Genomic DNA, 21,831 nt, shown 5'->3' with positions numbered 1-21,831 from the left:
TGTTCACCAGAAGAAGATGCTTATTTGGATAAGAAACTATACGTCGAATTCTTCAGCAAAAATGGTATCTCATAATAAAAAATAAAAGGAGATGGAGGCTTGTTCTCTTTAGACAAATTTCGCCAAAAAGAATGCCAATGCTCAAATTTGAGAGCAAATGCTTAAATTTAATAGTGATATTAGCATTTATTATTAGAAAGTATATGTTAATATCAGATTTTAAAAATAATATTTTTGACATTTATCATTAGAGATAGTCTTATATTTACTCATAATTAAAAATCAAACATTATGACTATTTAACTGAAATAAAAATGCTTCTAGCTACATAACGTAGCTGACTATATTAAAAAAAAAAAAAAAAAAGGGCATGGCGATTACCAAAATGACTATACTGTAAATTTTTTTTTTTTCCCGAGAAAGATTAAATAATGCAATTTCAGTCACGGAATGAAAAATGATTAAATTTAAATAATTGATGACATACACGTTAAGAAAAAAGTGTAAAACTATTCATTTAAATATATATATATATATGGAAAGTGATGTACAGTCAGTTATAGTTTGTTGGGTGACATTGTCCAATCCATCATGTGTAAAAATTATATTTATTGTATAATTTTCATATAATGGTACATTTTATGCCAACCTTGGGTTAGAGTTAGACATGAATAGGGTCTGCCATGAAGTCCAAATTTGAAAACTCATCCTCTTTATACAAACCAAAGATTTGTTTGGTTGGCTGAATATTTTTCAAATTGTTTGAACTCATATTACCGAACACTTTAGGATGTTGGGCCATAAGCTACCGAATATGCCATATCTGGTAATCTGCGTCTATCATATGTTTAAATGTTCAATTATAAGGTAGATTGTCCACTCTCCGACACAAAATTTGATATTGTAAAGAGAAATTTAAAGATAATCTATGGTTAAAAAAATTTGGTTGTCTAAAAGGAAACTCTCAATGCCAAATTAATGTCTTTACAGGTCCCCAAATGTGCATTCTATCCGTTTCTTTGGGCCATCACTAGCCAGCGAGGGGTAAATTATATGACCACAAAATAAAAGGTGTAATCTAATGAATATTCTTATTAGTTTTACATACATCTATGATATTTAAGTCTATCATCCTACCCTAACACCATTCATAATTTCATAAAATATGACAACCTGTAAATATTGTCCCAAAACAAACTTGTAGAATTTGAACATACATATTTAAAATTATATGAAAATTTAGAAGTTATTTACCAACATAAAAGGAAAAAAATTTCTGCTATTTTAACATCCACTGATATAGGATATTTAAATTACAAATAATTGTGCTTTAAAATGGTAGATACAAATTTCAGTGTACACATCCAACAGCATGCCAAATAGAAGAATGCAGGCCAGAATATTTGTGACATAAAATGCAAACTCAATCAATCACTTAGATTGCACTTTATAACCAATGTGTAGAAATATTGGGTCATCTGTCTTTTTTTTGCTTGGACAATGTCTGAAACCAGTTTGTATATAATACTGGAAGTTATAATTTGTCGCCCAAGGATGATAAAGCCTGCTAGGACGACCACGATACCTATATTGGCTGCTAGTTTTATTGGCAGAGATTTTGCAGCAACTAGATCTATTGCTGAATTAAAAGCAAAACCCATTGCTACAATGGACGAGAAATTGATCAGTACAACTAGCTTGAAAAGGAGGCGAAAACGACGAGGCGATTGCTCCAAGGAAGCAAACAAATGGACAAAAATTGATGCACATGACAAACTAAGTGCCAAAGAATCCCACATGAGAAAGTAAAAGAAATCTATACTGTTCCTTCGAATTGGAAAGCCTTTATGAAGACCATCACTCTCATATCCACCGGGAATTTGTAAAACCGCTGAGAAGGTGACAGTGGCTATGATTGTAGCAACCAGTATGTTATTGTTGGCTGCTTCTTTAAGTTCGGAATCAGACATCCTTTGATCCCAAGATGCTGAACTTGATATGTTTCTGATTGATGTCTTTCTTTTACTTTCTTTCCTTAAACTACTTTCCTCCAGCTGATTGCCTTCGTCTTTTTCACTATATTTTTCGCTCTTCGTTTCATGTGTCTCTCCTTCTTTCATACCACCATCTCTACTAAGTACCCCTTGCTTCAAACTTGAAAGGCCACCCATCTTTCCTAGCTTCCATGTGATAAACTCCTGTAAGCAGTAGTCAAGTTTTGATTATTAATTAATTACATATAAAAATTGATTTCTATTAATTTTATAAGGGAATCAAAATTAACTACTTATGTAGTCTACTTAAATTAATTTGGCCTAATATGGTATACATGTAGCTAAAGACATGTTTCTTTTACTAAGAATTTTGACAACTGTTTTCGGCTTCTTTTTATTTTTATTTTTATTTATTTATTTTTTTTAATTGAAACGAATTTCATCCCAAAGTGCATATAAGATTCCAAGATTATTTTTATAAAAAAAAAAAAAAACAATGGTCAAACTTGTCAAAATATTTTTAAAAAACCTTTTTACATGTATAAAACACTATACAAAGAAAAAGTCATTTTTTCCATCAGAACCGTTTTATTGAAAAAACCATAACAATTTTATTATTATTTTTTGGATTGCTTCCAAATCTAAAGTTTAAATATGTATTGAAATATTAAAAATGCTAAAATGAGATTTGTGAAATAATAAAGTATCGTTAGGGTTTATATAAATTTGATGAAATACTAAAACATTAGAAAGGTAAAATGAATTTTGCATAGACAAATTTAAATCGCAAAAATATCTTAAAATTTCAGTCATTAAAGTAATCCAATCACCCATAAATGAGATTTTGATATAAAAATTGTGATATATATGTATGCATATAGTGATTTTCACATCTAGAAAATTCTGGAAGAATTTCATCTAAGATTTTCCATATAAGAGAAAAATTTTATACATGTATGTATGCTTGAAGCTAATATATGTACCTTTTCAGATTCACTTAGCTCCGAACAAGAATGAATAATGTCGATAGTTGTCAAACCTTTCTTGTTTGCGGCCCTTGTGTTCACTCGATTATCATCTGTGAGCAATTTTAGAATGGCAAAGTCTGCACACTCGGCAGCCAAAAGCAAAGGGGTGTTTCCATCTTGATCATGCAGGTTTAAAAGAGTAGTCTCAGAAGCAAAGGTCAATAGATATTTGACAGCATATTTCTTTCCATTTTCTACAGCAACATGAAGAGCGGTCTGACCCTTGTTGTTCAACTGTACGCATATGTCTGGATGTGTTGTTATGAGCTTTCTCATTGCTCCAATACTTTCATATTTTGCCGCAATGTGGAAAGCAAACATGCCTTCCTTGTCCCTTTTGTAAGCCAGGAGTCTGTCAGCTGACACAAACAACTCAACTAAGTCTACCGCATCAAACCGAGCTGCATAGTGAAGAGGAGCCCATCCTTTAATATTATCTGCTTCATATTTTGCTGCTGATGAAGATTTGCTCACCAACTCTTTGATTAAATCTTGGTTTAAAATAATCAGTAGACCAAATATATACCATACGTATATATATATATATATGGGGGGAAAAAAAAAACAGAATACAGACAACATCTACGAGTGTACCTGAATATGTGTTTCTTAGTATTTTCAATTCATAACGGTTGTCTTTGTTGTACAGATATCGCCGAAGACAATATAAGAAACGAGGAACAATTTTGAAGAGACCACCACCAAATTGGGGACCTGCAAGGCGTAAGACACTAGTTATTTTAGTTTAATTAAAAAATACATTTGAAGACAGACTGCTTAAGTTGCGCTTTTTTCCCTTATTTTATACGCACACATATATATATATATATAGTTAAGTTGTTTCGAAAAAAAGAAGAAGCTTTAGTACGTAGATCATAAGCAGCGACATACTAATTAATATAGATACTATAATTTTACCAATTTTTGCTAATCATGTATTTGTGCTGGAAAAATGTGTACGTTCCCTTCAGGTTGCTGAAAATTGGAAATGGAGAGAAGGTAACGTTAGATTTTATTTTTTCTTGAATTTAATCTTGATCAATATCCAAAAGGTCAAAATTAAAATTCTGGACTTTATGTATAATTTGTGCTACATAAGATCAAGAGAGTACCTATATATATATATATATATATATTTATATACATGTATATATATACGTATTAATTTGGTCATGAGGGAGCTACGTATGATCTCTGAAAACCTATAATTGAAGACATTTAACATGAAATGCTAGTGGTTATCATTTTCCCAACAAATTTTTTTAATGTTAAATTTTAAATTTTTTATTAAGGTGTTAAACCACATATATATATATATATATATATACATATAAAAAACTTTATCACATCACCATGTGTCTTCCATTATAACGAGTGATATGAGATAACTCACAAGGAACCAATTATTATATGGATTATATATTCCATGTGCATGATGTGAGAAATAACTATATATATATATATTCATCCCAAAAAAAAAAAAAAAACAAAAAAACAAAAAACTATACATATATATAAAAAATATTGTCTTGTGGTGTTACCTGTACACATTCGAATCACCATGGCATGCAAAGCATTCATACCGTCTCTTCCGCCGTAAGAACATTGAGACGTTGATAATATATATTCTGCAATGTCGAGATGTTTTCCATCCACAGCAAGAAACAGTGGTGACTCTCCATTGCTATTGACACAACAAGTCAATTCACAGCATTCTTCAATGAGTAGCTTTGCAACTTCAACGTGACCATTCCGAGCGGCATGGTGAAGCACTGTATCCATTTCCATATTTACCATTTTTATGAGCTTTTCACCTGCTTCCAGTTCTTCTGGGTTTGCATCAATGATATTGTTATTTTTGGCACTATTCAACAGAAGTTTCACCATTTCAGGACGCCCTACTTTTGATGCTGTATGCAATGGCGTATCTCCATCGGCGTTTTTCCAATATAAAAGCGATGAATTTACGTTGAGGATCTTTTCTGCTACCTTTTCATGTCTTGCAATATGAAGAACAGAGTTGTCATTGAAAGTTTTCTGCAGTAGGATACTTGAATCTTTAGTGGCTAATAATCCTTCGAGAAGTTCTTCGTCACTCGAAACTGCTGCTTCGAACAGTTTAGGATCCATTACAGTACTCAAACTGCTATAGCCTGAAGATAAAACTAGTTGATCACCCTGTATAAATAAATAAATAAAAATTAGCAATATTGGTGGGCTTCCACTTTTTTTCTATGGATTTTGCAGCGACTAATTTTCCATTGTAAACAATATATTATGGACTTATTTATGTATAGTATTCGATAATCGTGGAGTATATTGAAGTTTATTTATTTATTAATAATTTTTTCTGAATTCTGAAAGGACCAAGATTAAGTTAACTATAGAACAGGGGAAAGAATAACTAAATGGTGAAGCAAAGCAGATTCTTAGAGGTGGAAATATAGTAAAGTATCAATTCAATATATATATATATATATATTCTTTTTTCATCCTCAAGTCAAGGATATTATAATAAAGAGTCACGTTTATCTTGTATGCCATGTACGATATAATAATTTTCCAGGACAAGTAAGAAATCACTTTATTTTCTATAGCTATAGATTGATTAATCTTCTGATGCAGTCATACTTTTAAAAAATATATTTTTTTGGGGTCAAAATAAATTTTAGTACCTTTTATTTTTTTCATATTTTTTATTTACGGATTGTAAATTTTTTTTTGACAATTTTTACCTTTATTATTTATTCCATCAAAATCATACAGACCGAAGCATGTCATGTGTTTCACATGATCACTTTTCGACGTTTATATGTTTAAATATTTTATTTTTCTGGTAATTTTTGAAATTTTTTTTAGGGAAAAAATGAAATTCCACGTGTCATCTTATCAGATGAGGTCTTTCATCAAACACGGGGCTTTCCCTTTGACTTTGCTTTCTTTGTCTTCAACGAAATCTTAAACCCGCCGACTGGCTTAAATTTGGCTCAGCCATGGAGTCTCTCATGGAAGATGAATTACGTGGCGAACAACAGGAGGACCAAGTCCAACGTTAAGAAGGCCAAGAAGAATAAATCCAAAGGTTCTGATGAGACAGGCGATGCCGCCGTCGCCGCCACCAAGTGAGATGTCGATGCGGGTCGTCCCCGATGAGAATAATATGGACATGTATTGATGTATTGTATAGGTATGCATGGTTATTGGGATTTGATCAAATTTTTCTTTTTTTCTTTTTAATTGTTTGTTTTTAGGATGGAGGTATTGAATGAGGTATTGCCGATGGAAATGGTAAGGCAGTTCGAGGAGTCAATTCGAAGCGCTTTGCTAGTTCGGCAAAGTTTTCTTGATCTTCGTGATAATTTCCGTCGAATGAAAGTATCGTTCTTGCACATGACCCCATTTTTATTCATTGAAAGCATATATCATCATCACCAACATCTGTATGTGAAGTCCAGCCGCACCAACCAACCTCACCAACCACAGCCGCACCAACCACAGCCACCATTGTTGACAGCCACCATTGTTGATCAACAATTGTGGGCTAAGATGTTGAAAAGTGTGGCCTTGTAAGCCTATAAATAGGCTCCTTACCTTTGCATGAAAACCAAGCCAAGAGAGCAATCTCAATCCTCCCAAGTGAGGAGAATTGAGAGAAAACTCCAAGAGAGAGAGTTGTTTAAGTTCCAGAGAGAACTTGAGAGAAGAGTGAGCAATTCCAGAGAGAATTGGAGAGTGCAGAGAGAGGTTCCACGAGAGAATCCTCCATGAGAGAAGTTTTTATTTTTGTATTCTATTTTTAAGAGATTAATAGAATTCTTTTATTTTCTTCTCATATTTCTTCTCTAAAGTGGTCAGAGAACCACAACAAGTGGTATCAGAGCTCCTGGTTGAGAGCTTGGGTCCAAAATTTGAAGAAACAAAGCTACTGTTCTTCAAGTTGGTGTTTCGGAAAGTTGCTCAAATAATTAATTTGACAATCCCAGGTGAAAGTACCCGACGAGAGGAGAACAACGAAGTTCGCTGGAGAGAAAACGGACGTCACACGCGCCCTCACGCGCCGACTGAAATTTTTCTGCAACTGTTCACGCGCCCACGCGCCGTCTGGAGGTTGAAGACGACCACGTCAGCGAACCCCTGCCACGTCATCTGCCACGCCAGCCGACACGTCATCTGCCACGTGTCGCCACGTCATCTGACACGTCATATGCCACGTGGTGCCACGTCAGCACCATCTGCCACGTCAGCAATATTTTCTGAAATTACGGAACAGCCCCTGAAGTTTCGGAAATTACGGAACAGCCCCTGAAGTATTGGAAATTACAGAGTGACCCCTATAGTTTTCTGAAATTACGGTGCAGCCCCTGAACTATTGGAAATTACAGATTGACCCCTGTAGTTTCTGTATTTGCAGGTTGACCCAGAAATTTTGTGAAATTACATTTTGGCCCCAAAATTTCTGGTAATTATATTTTGACCCCGGAAGAGTCAAGTCCACCATTTTCGGCCGTTCCGGACGCAACGGTTAACTCCGTTTTGCCAAATTCAGCTCCATTTTTGGTCAAGCCATAATGTCAATGGAAGAATCATCTTCGGGAGCTATGGTTAAGCTCACTGCCACAAATTATACACTTTGGAGACCTCGGATGGAAGATCTCCTCAATTGTAAGGATCTGTTTGATCCTATAGAAGCTAAAGGCGAAAACCCCGATCCCAGCAAAGTAGCAGAATGGAAGAAATTAAACAAGAAAACGATCGGTCAGATCAGGCAATGGATCGACCACAGTGTCTTCCATCATGTAGCGAAGGAAACGGATGCATATGCCCTCTGGACAAAATTGGAGGACATGTACCAGGCCAAGACTGCTCGGAACAAAGCCCTGTTGCTTAAGCGATTGGTACATCTAACATTACAGAGTGGAACTTCTGTAGCCGAGCATACCAGTGAGTTCCAGAGCTTGGTAAATCAACTATCTGCTGTGGATTACCAACTAGGGGATGAGGATCAGGCCCTCCTACTTCTAAGCTCTCTTCCAGACAGTTGGGAGACATTGGTAGTCTCTCTCAGCAATTCGGCCCCGAATGGCAAACTTACTATGGCTATGGTTAAGGATGCCCTATTTAATGAAGAGGCCAGGAGAAAGGACATTGGCATGGATCAGTCACATGCCCTCGTCACAGAGAGAGGAAGACAGCAAAGAGGTGGTCGAGATAGGGGGAGAGGCAGGAGCAAGAGCAGAGGCAGATCTACAGACGGCAGAAAATCATCGTATAAGTGCTATCATTGTGGCCTGGAGGGTCACATGAAGAAGAACTGCAGAAAGTTGTTGAGAGAGCAGAGACTCCAAGGTAATCAGCCGAAGAAGGATGGAGAGACACTAGTCACTTGTACAGGAGAAGTGGCGCTCTGCTCCACCGAAGAAGAGACATGCCTTCATATATCAACCCAAGATGTTGAGTGGGTAGTCGATACTGCAGCATCCTACCATGTCACTCCACATAGAGATTTCTTCAAAACGTACAAAGCAGGAGACTTTGGTACGGTAAAGATGGGAAATTCCAGTTTCGCAAAGATTATGGGAACTGGTGATATTCAGATAAAAACGAATGTTGGTTGTACAATCACTTTGAAGGATGTCCGTCATGTTCCAGATCTTCGGCTTAATCTACTTTCGGGAGCAGCCTTAGACAAGCAAGGCTATGACAACTATTTCAGCAAAGGCACATGGAAAATGACGAAAGGTGCCATAGTTGTCGCCCGAGGACATATTTGTGGAACGTTGTACAAGACTCATGTGAAGATATGTGCAGACAGCCTCAATATTGCAGAAAGAGAGGCGTCTCAAAATCTGTGGCACCAGAGACTCGGTCACATGAGTGAAAAAGGATTGTCCACTTTGGCAAGGAAGAAGCTTATCACTGTTTGCAAGGATGCTGCGCTAGATCCTTGTAATCACTGCTTATTTGGTAAGCAACATAGAGTCTCCTTCAGTTCCTCTGCATCGAGAAAATCAGAGTTGCTTAGTCTGGTGCACTCTGATGTTTGTGGTCCCATGGAGGTGAAATCATTAGGTGGCAACAAGTATTTCCTGACCTTCATTGATGATGCTTCTCGGAAGGTGTGGGTATATTTCTTGAAGACAAAGGACCAGGTATTGGATTACTTCAAACTGTTTCATACCATGGTAGAGCGTGAAACAGGAAAGAAGTTGAAATGTCTCCGTTCAGATAATGGAGGCGAGTATACTTCCAAGGAGTTCGATGCCTACTGCAGAAGACACGGCATTCGACATGAGAAGACGGTCCCTCGCACCCCACAACATAATGGAATAGCCGAAAGAATGAACCGAACCATTATGGAAAAGGTCAGAAGTATGCTCAGTATGGCTAAGCTGCCAAAGCCATTCTGGGGAGAAGCTGTTCGTGCCGCCCGCTATTTAATCAACAGATCACCGTCAGTACCGTTGAATTTTGAAATTCCGGAGAAAGTGTGGTCGGGTAAGATTCCCTTCTACTCTCATTTAAGAGTGTTTGGTTGTATAGCTTATGTACATGTATCCAAGGAGCTCAGACAGAAGCTCGATGCAAGATCTACTCCATGCATCTTTATAGGATATGGAGACGAAGAATTCGGATACAGGTTATGGGACCCGAAAACAAAGAAGGTTATTAGAAGCAGGGATGTAGTATTCCAAGAAAACCAGAAAATGGAAGACATTGAAAAGCCCAGAATGTCTCCTAATTGTAGTTCTAGTGCCGAGAATTTTTGTCCTAATCCAGCACCAGCACAAATAGCCACAGAGGATAATGAGGTGCATGAAGATATACCAGAAGCAGACCAGGAGGAAGAAGGAGATAATGAGCAGGGGGAGACTCAATCCTCTCAAGCAGCTGCAGGGCCATCACAGCGGTCAGATGATGGTACACCTCCTGAAACCAGTGGTTTACAAGTTCGGAGATCTGAGCGAGGCCGAATTCCATCAAAGAGATTTCCAGAATCTGAGTATATTCTGCTTACTGAAGAAGGGGAGCCAGAGAGTTTCCAGGAAGCTGTTTCTCATCAAGAGAAGGAAAAATGGCTGCAAGCAATGCAAGATGAGATGGAATCCTTGCAGAAAAATCATACTTATGAGTTGGTTAAGCTTCCAACAGGAAAGAAGGCACTAAAGAATAAATGGGTGTTCAAGCTCAAGAAAGATGGCAGCGGAAGGGTGGAGAAACACAAAGCCCGATTGGTGGTCAAAGGATTTCTTCAGAAGAAAGGAATTGACTTTGATGAGATTTTTTCACCAGTGGTAAAAATGACTTCAATTCGAGTCATTTTTGGTTTAGTAGCAAGTCTAAACCTAGAGCTTGAGCAGATGGATGTGAAGACAGCATTTCTTCATGGTGATTTACATGAAGAAATCTACATGGAGCAGCCAGAAGGATTTGAGGTTTCAGGGAAAGAAAACCTCGTATGCAAGCTAAAGAAGAGCTTGTATGGCCTCAAGCAAGCACCAAGACAATGGTATAAGAAGTTTGACTCATTTATGGTGAGTCAAGGCTATAAAAGGACTGCAGCAGACCAGTGTGTTTATATTAAAAAATTTTCAGGTGGAAACTTCATTGCACTTTTGCTATATGTGGACGACATGTTGATCGTTGGACAAGATGCAATGAAGATTAGTCAGCTGAAGAAAGAATTGTCTAAGTCTTTTGATATGAAAGACTTAGGATCAGCTCAACAAATTTTGGGAATGCAAATAATCCGAGACAGGAAGAATAGAAGGTTATGGCTATCTCAAGAGAAGTATGTTGAACAGGTGATAAAGAGATTCAACATGGATAAAGCCAAACCGGTCAGCATTCCACTTGCAAATCATTTTAAGTTGAGTAAGAGAATGTGCCCCTCATCCAAAGAAGAGATAGAGGAGATGGCTTCAGTACCATATTCTTCAGCGGTAGGAAGTCTGATGTATGCAATGGTGTGTACCAGACCAGACATTGCTCATGCAGTAGGTGTTGTGAGCAGATTTCTTTCAAATCCTGGAAAGAAACACTGGGAAGCAGTCAAATGGATTCTCAGGTATCTTAACGGTACATCGAAGCTGTGCTTGTGCTACGGGGAAGGTGATCCAATCTTAGAAGGCTATACAGATGCAGATATGGCCGGAGACCCTGATAATAGAAAGTCTACATCAGGTTATCTCTACACTTTTGCAGGGGGAGCTGTGTCATGGCAGTCAAGATTGCAGAAGTGTGTTGCTTTATCCACTACTGAAGCAGAGTACATAGCCGCAGCGGAAGCGGGTAAGGAAATGTTGTGGTTAAAGCGTTTTCTCACAGAATTGGGCATCAAGCAAGAAGACTACAAGATACATTGTGATAATCAAAGTGCCATGGATTTGAGCAAAAACTCAATGTATCATTCCCGTACAAAGCACATTGACATCCGCTATCATTGGATACGCGAAGTAATAGATCAACAGTTGCTGAAACTGATGAAGATCCACACAAAAGAGAATCCAGCAGATATGCTAACAAAAGTTGTTGCTCAAGATAAGCTGAAGCTATGCAGAGACATAGCTGGAATAGATGGCAGATGACCATCAGTTTTAAATGCGGCTGGAGGGGGAGAATTGTGAAGTCCAGCCGCACCAACCAACCTCACCAACCACAGCCGCACCAACCACAGCCACCATTGTTGACAGCCACCATTGTTGATCAACAATTGTGGGCTAAGATGTTGAAAAGTGTGGCCTTGTAAGCCTATAAATAGGCTCCTTACCTTTGCATGAAAACCAAGCCAAGAGAGCAATCTCAATCCTCCTAAGTGAGGAGAATTGAGAGAAAACTCCAAGAGAGAGAGTTGTTTAAGTTCCCAGAGAGAACTTGAGAGAAGAGTGAGCAATTCCAGAGAGAATTGGAGAGTGCAGAGAGAGGTTCCACGAGAGAATCCTCCATGAGAGAAGTTTTTATTTTTGTATTCTATTTTTAAGAGATTAATAGAATTCTTTTATTTTCTTCTCATATTTCTTCTCTAAAGTGGTCAGAGAACCACAACACTGTATCTAAAGCAAAATATTTGTGTAATTTTGTTAGCTTTTCTCTGTATGTCGTTGAAGACAGAGAAAGCATAGTCAAAAGGAAAAGCACAAGTTTGATGAAAGTCCTCATTTGATAAGGTGACACGTGGGATTTGATTTTTTTTTTTCAGAAATTATAAGGAAAAAAAAAAAATGATCATCCATCTTACCGGCATAGTGACAAGATTTAATCGGTTTCTATGTGGTTTTAACAGAATAAAAACTGGGCAAACTGAGACAAGAAAGTAAACAAAATTGAGACACGGCAATTTTCCATTTTTTGTACTACTTCAAGTAATTAGGAGAGGCTTAAAAGCTTGTTGATTGTTAAAGTGTCAAAGGGCTCAGACAAATATGCCCGAGTCCTGCTATTAAGAGCAGATAATTGCTGTGACACAAAGTTCATGGCAGGTCGTGATTGCGGAGAGGATCTCGTGCAGGCTAAGGCTAAGGTCACCACTAACACCACTGCCACTGCAACTTGACGTCTAGGAGGTTGGAGCCGGGGGTCTAACACATCCTTCAACAACAATGCTCTTGATGACGCTGATGTTGATGATAATGAAAGGAGAAACTCCCCTGGATGTCTTCCCATCATCATTTCTAAAGCTACCACTCCAAAGCTATAAACATCACATTTCTCTGTCACCCGCATTGTAAAAGCAAGTTCTGCAGCATTTCGAATATTAAATATTCAGATATAAAACAAAACACCAAAATTAATAATTAGACGATCTTTTTTTTATTTTTTTATTTTTTTATTAAAAAAAAAAGGGTAGTCATATGATTACCGGGTGCCATGTAGCCGTAGGAGCCAGCAAGAGTGGTCCAGTTGGAGGAATCAGGGCTCAACAATCTGGCAGTGCCAAAATCTGAAAGCCTGGGCTCGAAGTCCAAATCCAGCAATATGTTGCTCAAAGTCACATCCCGGTGGATGATTGGAGGAGAACAATCGTGTTGCAAATAGGAAAGCGCATGAGCTAGTCCTTGCATAATTCTCACCCTTTTATCCCACCCCAGATTCTCTTCTTCTTGTTCCTTGTACAATGCTTCTTTCAAGCTGCCTCTCTCAACAAACTCGTAAACCAAGTACATGCAACCCCTCCAGGAACAAAACCCATATAGCTTTATGATATTCCGGTGCCGGATATCTGTCAGACTCCGTATCTCATTCTGGAAACTTACCCAGTTTATTTGGGGAATGTCACTCGAGTCCTCTGTATTGAGCCGCTTAACTGCTACAACGACACCCGACGGCAAATCCGCTCTGTAAACGATACCGAACCCTCCTTTCCCAATGCAGTTCCTTTCGTGGAAGTCCTCGATGGCCTTCACGATATCCCCAAATGTGAATTTTCCTTCTGTTTCCCATATCAACAAGGACTCCAACTTCTCGAATTCTTCAATTAGAGTTTTATTTATTTTATGATTCAGGGGTCTGGGTTTTCGACACATAAGGAGAAATGTAGCAATGACAATACCGGCTATCACTACCTGAACACAGAGGGCTACGAGGATGACTGTCAGAATGTTAGAGGATTTGGTGGGGGATCCTTTGTTGGAGCTAGAAACTGTGCATGGATTAACCCCATAAACGTAGCTTCCACACAAACCGGAGTTTCCAACAAAAGCTTCTTTTGCAGGATGATATCTTGAAGAGCCTATATTAGTTGGGATTGGACCCGTCAAGTTGTTATAAGAAAAATCAACAGAAAGTATATTAACCATTTTGGAAAGTGAAGATGGGATTGGGCCCCAAAAGTGGTCATAGGAGACATTGAGAATTTGCAGATCATAGAGATTGAACAAATTTGAGGGGATTTTACCAGAAAGATTGTTGTGGCTTAGGTCCAAGCTTAACAATGCTACACAATTATCAAGCACGTAATGTATTTTCCCGGAAAAATCATTTGCTGATAAATCAAAATGTTTTATAGAAGCCAGAGCACCCATACTCTGAGGGAATTCCCCTGATAAATGGTTGTTGCTAAGGTTGAGGAGGGCCAGCTTGCCTAGATTTTGCAGTTCCAATGGAATTTGCCCTGTCAAGTCGTTGAACTCCAGCATCAGACGATACAACTCGCTTAGCTTTCCAAGCTCAGGTGGGATCCCACCGGAGATTTTATTCCGGCCCATTTGCATGTTTGCCAGATTTTCACATTGGCCCCACTCCGGTGAGATTTTACCGACAAACTGATTGTCATTGAGAGTGACGAATTGGAGTTTTGGATAAACACCAAATGCATTTGTAATGTTTCCGGTGAAGTGGTTGTTATCAAAGCGTGCTCTTCTTAATTCCGAACAATTTCGCAAGCACTCAGGCAATGGCCCTGTCAAATTGTTATCATTCACCGTGAGAATTTGGAGAGCAAACCCGCTGCACAATTCAGTGGGTAATTCTCCGGAGAACCTGTTGTTCGAAAAGCTAATGGTGGTCAACGAAGGACTGCTCTTTCCGAAATCTGTTGGAATGCTTCCGGAGAATTTATTGCTGTTCACAGAGAATCTCTTTAAGTTATTGAGTCGAGAAATTGTATCCGGAAATTCACCTGACAATCGGTTGTTGTTGACGTCGAAGCTAACCAGCAATGTCATATTTCCCATCTCCGGAGAGATTGTCCCGATCAGGTAGTTGTAGAAAAGGTGGAGGTTCCGAAGATTTTTAAGATTCCACAGAGAAGAGGGTATATGCCCCGAAAGTTGGTTTCCGGAAAGGTCTAAAGCTCTTAAGTTGTTCAATTTTCCTATCTCAGGAGGAATAGGACCAATGAAATTATTTTTGTAGAGATGAAGAAGATTGAGCTTTATCAGCTGTGTTACGGAAATGAGAGAAAAACAAATAGCAACGGAAACAAAGAAAGCGAAGAACAAACACAAAATTAACGTGGAAACCCTTGACGGGAAAAACCACGGGCAGGGAGAACAAATCCAATATCGAAAGATTGGTACAAAAGGCGAGCCTGACTGCGCGATACCTTCTAACCCTAATTACAGCCGAAAACTAAATATATATAGTACAGAAGACTTCCACCACAGAGCCCCAAATTTTTCTCCAAAATTTAGTTTCACCAAATGGGTCGCACCGCGAGCTTTTCGGGTCGGGTCAACAAGAATTCGGGTCACAAACTCTAACAAGCTGTCCAAGTTCCCGTGGAACTTTCCCCCTAAAACTATTCTTTTGAAGTTGCAATACCTCCAGATCAGTGCAATTGGAGATCAGAACAGGGGAGACGCGACCAGAAAATGAATTATCAGATAAACGCAAAACAACGAGATTTTTCAGATGGGACAGTGATAAAGGCAGCTTCCCCCCAAGTCGATTCATAGCGAAGGCCAAGTAGGTGAGATTGGTACAAGAACCAAGCGCATGGGGGATTGTAGAGTTCAATTAATTCATTCCAAGATCGAGATAGGAGAGCTCCTTGAGTTGGCCTATGGAGGAAGGAATTTGACCTTCAAAAGAATTGCCAAGCAGATCAAGTAGTTCAAGATGGGGTATAGAACCAATATCTGCAGGAATGGTACCATCCCTAAAAGATAGATTAAGGTGTAAGAGATTGGAAAGCTTGGAAATGTTTGATGACAACACATCCCTGAGTTGGCAATTTGAGAGATTGAGATATTCAAGCTTTCCCAGCTTGCCAAATTCCCATTCTGGTATCTGCCCTTTCAAATTAATATTCCGAGACAAATCAAGGAACGCCAAGTTTCTAGAATCAGATATGAAACATGGGAATTCTGAATTAAGGTTATTGAAATAAAGGTCAACGTAGGTCAAAGATGGCATGGCTGAAAATTTGGACCAGTCAGGGGATTCTAAGTAGTTTGATCCAAGGTCCAAGTACCATACCTTTTGGAGATTGCTGAGTTGATAGGGGATGGTACCATTGAGACTGTTGTGGTGAAGACTAAGATATTGAAGCTCTGTTAACCGGCTGATCTCCACAGGTATTTCCCCTTCCAAAAAGTTGTCGCTCAAGTCCAACAAAGTCAGCTTGGAGAGGCTTCCAATGGCTGTTGGTATTGGCCCTTTGAGACTGTTGTTGTTAAGGTTGAACACTGTCAGGTTAAGAAATGAAGTGAAGTTAAAGTGGTTCAGTGTTCCGGTTATGTTCAAATTGGAGAGGTCTAATTGAGAGAGTGTCCCGGTGGTGTTTTCACAGTGAATGGCATACCAGTTGCAGAGGTTGCTTATGTTGGTATGAGACCATGAACTTAGAGAAGGGTGGAGAATAAGACAAGCTGTTCTTCCATTTGATGAGAGCTTCAGCTTGAGTTGGCGAAGATGTTATCATCTTCAATGGAAGCAAGGGAAGCAAGAGAACATAATAATGGAGGAGGAGAATAAGTGGAGTTTTTTGATTGGTTTTCATGGCTTTTGATTTCTGTATGTATAACTTTTAAAGTTTTGCTCGTTAAACATGCCTACAAACCCGAATTGAAAAGAAACCTTACTATGATCATGTATTAATCATTAATTTGTACTTTAACAGTTTAGAGTGGCTTTTAGGTTTTTTTTACCTGAATAGTATTATTATTACTATATTACGGTCATTTTATATATTTTAATTAGATTTGGTTTTATTATGGACAATAGGCACGCACACAGAGCTTTCCAATGTTTTCATCTTGACGAGAGTCTAAGGGAAATTGATTGCTTCAACAGAGAATTTGAACTTATTTCATGTGTCGTAATGTATCTATGCTTGACATAAACATCAAAAATAAATAAATATATAAACATGTTGGTCAAAATAGTCTGACTTAAAATATGTCTCAAACGACTTCCCTCAGAAAATTGTTTGAGAAAACAACGAATTTCAGCACTAAACCAACTACATGCGGATGGGAAGAAGATAATATATATATATATATATTTATATATCCAAAAGTAGTTATGAAAACCTTAAGCCTTTGAACGTTAATTAATTAACCTTATTCCTTATTTGAAATAAACAGAACTTTTTTGGTTTATTTATTTATTTATATTTTTTGTATCCAACTTGCATTAAAGAGATCTTTCATGTCCAGCAGAAAATAGTAGTAATAATAAAATAAAAATAAAAGTCATAATTCGTCCATTTGGCTAAATTATCTACTCCATCTACACATATGTCACATGTGGGTGGAATCGTCGACCCGCCACTAATTATTTCTATTAATCTTCTTCTTGTTGTATTTAAATATATATATATATATATATATATATATATATATATATATATATATATATGTATATATGCATATAATTATCTATAGCATTCAATATTTTAGTTTATTTTATTTTATTGGCCATGAATCTTATTCAATAACAGAAAACCTATGGCCTGCAATACAGGGCCACACTTCCAGCCAAATATATTGACTATTACGATTAATTAAAGCATGTTTCGATTGGTAGCTTTTGATATTTTTTAGTTTGGAAGAAAACACTCCCTTTGACTCTTAAATCAGTTTGACTTTTTCTAATTGCCAAATTCTTTCTTCTTCTTTTTTTTTTGGGCAATTCAGGTGAATACTACCTACTGCATAGACCTTTTTTTTTTTTTTTTAATATATATTTAAAAAATGGCCTACTACATAGACATTGTTCTCATGGAGAAAAGGCTTCAATTTTAATTACATAGACATTGGTCTCATGGAAAAAAGGCTTCAATTTTAATGCATTAGCCTAATGAAAGTTATAAACTTAATTCGTTCAGGATCCATATTTGTAGTCAAACAGCTATTTCCAAAAGATAAAACTTCCTGATCAATATCCATATTGGAACACCTTCCACATTTTCTTTTGGATTTTAAGTTACTAATTTTTATATTGGAATTTAAACACTTAAAGTTTTTATGAGTCTTGAAGTATTTTAAACCTTTTTTTATTATTACTTTTTTTCCTAAATTATTCTACAAGGATGAAGATTTAGAAGAAGAAGAAGAAGAAAGGGGAAGAACAAATCAAGATTAGAGTGAAGCAAGGCACGTGCTGTGCTAAGAGGATAAAATTTAGTCGATTATTACCCAAAAAGCCAATCCTAGGTCATCATTCATTAGTAATTCATAAGGGATATTTTCATTTTCTACAGTCAATACTTTGAATCACCATATATGTTTATTTGTTTATTGTTGCCAAAATTTTCATTTTATATTGTTGCTGATAAGCTTTTCTCTCCATGTCTGAAATGTGAAAAGCCGACATGCCAACCTTGTTTTTTCTGTAAGCTAGTTATCATCTGTGAGAAACAAATCAGTAACTTCTACGCGACCAAAAATTGCATCACAGAAGATGAGTATGCCATTAGTCATCTTCTTCTACTATAGCTGATGGGCATTTTCCTATGACCTCCTCCATAATATCTGGATGATGAAATATAGCCTTTGGGTAGGTGACATCAAGAGCTAAGAAGGGGGCCAACAGGCCCCTTTGACAACTAGCTTACAGATGATTTGTCTGAGAACTATTATACTTGCCCGATGGCTATCTTTCTTGCCCATAGGCTGTTATACTTATCCGAAGGTAACATATGGTAGTAATATTAATATAATAATATTGATTAAGAATATTGGTAAGAAATTAAATCACAATTAGATAACATAACATAAGTACATAAAAATCATATCTTAAATTCCATAGCATAAAATGAAATATGCACGCTCGTAATGGAGATATGTACGATACCTTCTGACATAGTACGTGATCCATGATTCCAGCTGTCGCCGCATCTTACTACCAATACAAACCAGGGTGGTTGCCTATGTTGGTCATCCGATCCCCTGGATTCGTAGGCAACATGATTATGGGGCTAGCTCTAAATGGACCACATTTGTTCGCCGCCTCCATATGGTGCGGTATATACAGAATAATATCAAATAATATAACATACAAATATATGTACGAATACACATATATTTATATATATATATATATATATACTTGATGCACCATACTATATACCAGTGATGCCCAAAGGTACCCAGCGTCCCGAGCACCGACTGACCGGGGGGGGGGGGGGGGTTAAAGAGAGAAACTTGCATACGGTCGCTTCGGCATCCCGACAGCGCCGCTGCTTAAACCGTCATCCCGGCCACGGAAGGGGGCGGCTAATGCACATTACATAAAACTTGTCTGCCCTAAGTCCTATGGCAACTCACGGGAGACATTATAACTTGCGTGCTTATCATAATAACATATACAATACAGAACACCAGTACGTGTATGGGTGCATCTAAAATAAATAACCATATTTATTATTAAAATACGCAATTTTTTTCAAAATTCACCGTGGGAATTATACCATTTTTTGAATTCACCATCCCACATTTTCTTTAATAACACCAGCCTAAATCCACCGATAATAATATACAAATAATTTTTCCCCAAATCATAAAATCAATTAAATAATATTCCAAGGGCATAATTATATAATTTGAAACCACCAAACTTAACCAATATTTTCCTCAAAATATTTAAAGCCAATTCATGCCCAAAAATAATATTAAAATCCAAGTACACTTAATTAAATGAAAACACCTTGCTCATTAATAATATTAAAATCCAAGTACACTTAATTAAATGAAAACACCTTGCTCATACGTAATGAATACAATTAAATCCCAACAATAAAAATCAAGAATTCGTTAATAAACCAAATTTCCATTTAGCATCAATAAACATAATAAAATTTAAATCATAATTTCATAAAATTAGTCTCTTCCATAATAATTCAATATAATCAATTCCGCAAACTTTCAAATTAATTCATACTAAATGTCAGTAGAACCACATACAATTCCATAAATAATTAAGCATATAAAGATACATTTTATTAGCTATCATAACTTTACAGTAACCTCCCAGTAAAGTTAACAATAATTTAATAGCAGTTTAAAATCTACAGCTTTCCAAACTTAAAAAAACATTAATTCAACCCATATTTATGTAATTCAACACAATTGGACATCATCAGTATAAATAACAATTATTTAAACATCACACATACATTTTTCATATTACCACATTAAAATAATATTATTTTATCCAAAAATGGCATCTTTCAAAATACTCAATCACAATTCACAAATAAGGTACCAAATCGAAGCTTATAACGAGGACATCAAGAATATACCTTCAATTTACCCCACCACTGCCAGAGATGGCCGGAATCCCATCAGGAAGTCACGGCCGGTTTTGAACTCCACAATGTCCCACAAACGAGCGAAGTTTGAGCCAATTTGAGCTTGGAAACGGACTCAAGGGGTTTAAATTGGTGCGAATGGACCGGTTGCACGGCTGCTAGTCGTCGGAAAACCAGCCGACGGGGAAGGAGCCGACTGCCTGCATTACGCGCCGATCCTAGTGCGTTAGCCACTCCACCGGCCGGAGATTGAGTGACCAAGGTCGTGCCATTGTGGGCCGCCGGTCTGTCCAGCGCGTGCGGCCTACTGCAATCCGCACGGTGGTCAATCGGCCGGAGATGAGGGAGGAAGAAGGTGGACCCGTCGGGGCAAAGGAAGAAGAAGAAGAAGAAGAAGAAGAAGAAAAGAAAAAAACAAAAGAAAAGGAAAAAGAAAATAAATAAAATAATTAAATAATATTAAAAATAATATTATTATATAAAATAACAATAATAAAATAATATGGTATTAAACATGGTTGACATATGGCATCTCATCATGGTGAAGCATGGTCACATTTATTAAGTCACACGTGGCATATTGTTACACGTTTAAAAAATAATATTAAAATAATACGGTATCTTAAAATTTTGCAGGTCTATATCTTTTTAACAGGATGTCTAAATCAGGCGTGCCACTAGTCTGTGGACTCGTATCGATGAGCACTTCACAACCACGTATAAGTCAAAGCTCATTTCCCCACAAATAAAAAGTCAACTCCGGCACCCTTAGACAGTTTGGACCCCAATCTTGTTTTGCTCATATCTTTCAAACCATAGCTCCGTTTTCAACGTGCTACTAGTCTACGAACTCGTGCCAACGTGTACTTCGTAACGGTACCTCAGTCAACCTATAATTTCATCCGAGTCAAAAAGTCAACTTTTGGCCCCTTCGATCAACGATCAACGATCAAAGTCAACGGTCAACGGTGAATCTCGGTCAAAGTTGGAAAATTTCCGTTGTACTTTGGGACGGGGTGTTACACTTGATGCCTGCTTTAAGCTTTGTTGGAGATTTTATGGCCCGTAGCTTACAACACCTTATGAGAAGGGCACGTATCTCGATACAATCTAAGGCCAGTTGCTTACTTGCGTACGAGGGCAGAAAGTACTTTCTCATGAGTTAAGGTGCCCAAAGAGGAATGATCACTCTGGTCAAGCGTAGAACAACTGCATGCAATGCTAGGAGTTTATACCATCCTTTTCACCATGACGACATTCTTCTGTAATTTATAACAAATGCTGGACAATATCAGAAAACTGTTTTTTCACTTGCATGGAGAGTGGTGATTCACCAGCAGCATTTATAAAAAGCCAATCCTAGGCCTTCATTCATTAGTAATTCAACAATATCAACGTGACCATTTCGAACAACATCATGCAGCACTGTATCAGACCTTGGCCATGTTTACCAGTCTGATTGCCTTTTGGTTTGCTTCTTCATCTCTCCGCTTCCAGCTTCTAGACAGTTTATCAATAGTTGGACAACTTCCAGGCACCCCGCCCTTTCTGTGATATGTAATGGAGTATCCTCATGGGAGTTCTTGTAATATAAAGTGATTGGTGAAGGTGGAAGATT

The 21,831-nt window shown here is 37.5% G+C and overlaps 1 protein-coding gene and 1 pseudogene across 1 annotated transcript; both read right to left on the bottom strand.

Annotated features, from left to right (window-relative positions):
* Window positions 1–1,331: 1,331 nt before the first annotated feature.
* LOC107412138 (ankyrin repeat-containing protein ITN1-like) lies at window positions 1,332–5,292 on the bottom strand. Its single transcript, XM_048469005.2, is given in 4 exon segments — window positions 1,332–2,198; window positions 2,978–3,459; window positions 3,461–3,736; window positions 4,564–5,292. Coding segments are annotated over 4 exon segments (2,118 nt in total). The 5' UTR covers window positions 5,153–5,292; the 3' UTR covers window positions 1,332–1,427.
* A 6,995-nt stretch (window positions 5,293–12,287) lies between these two features.
* LOC107412137 (MDIS1-interacting receptor like kinase 2-like) lies at window positions 12,288–16,518 on the bottom strand (annotated as a pseudogene).
* Window positions 16,519–21,831: the final 5,313 nt, after the last annotated feature.

Source organism: Ziziphus jujuba, chromosome 10 (assembly GCF_031755915.1).
Source record: "Ziziphus jujuba cultivar Dongzao chromosome 10, ASM3175591v1".
Classification (NCBI taxonomy): Eukaryota; Viridiplantae; Streptophyta; class Magnoliopsida; order Rosales; family Rhamnaceae; genus Ziziphus; species Ziziphus jujuba.
This window is presented reverse-complemented; position numbering and strand designations above follow the sequence as displayed.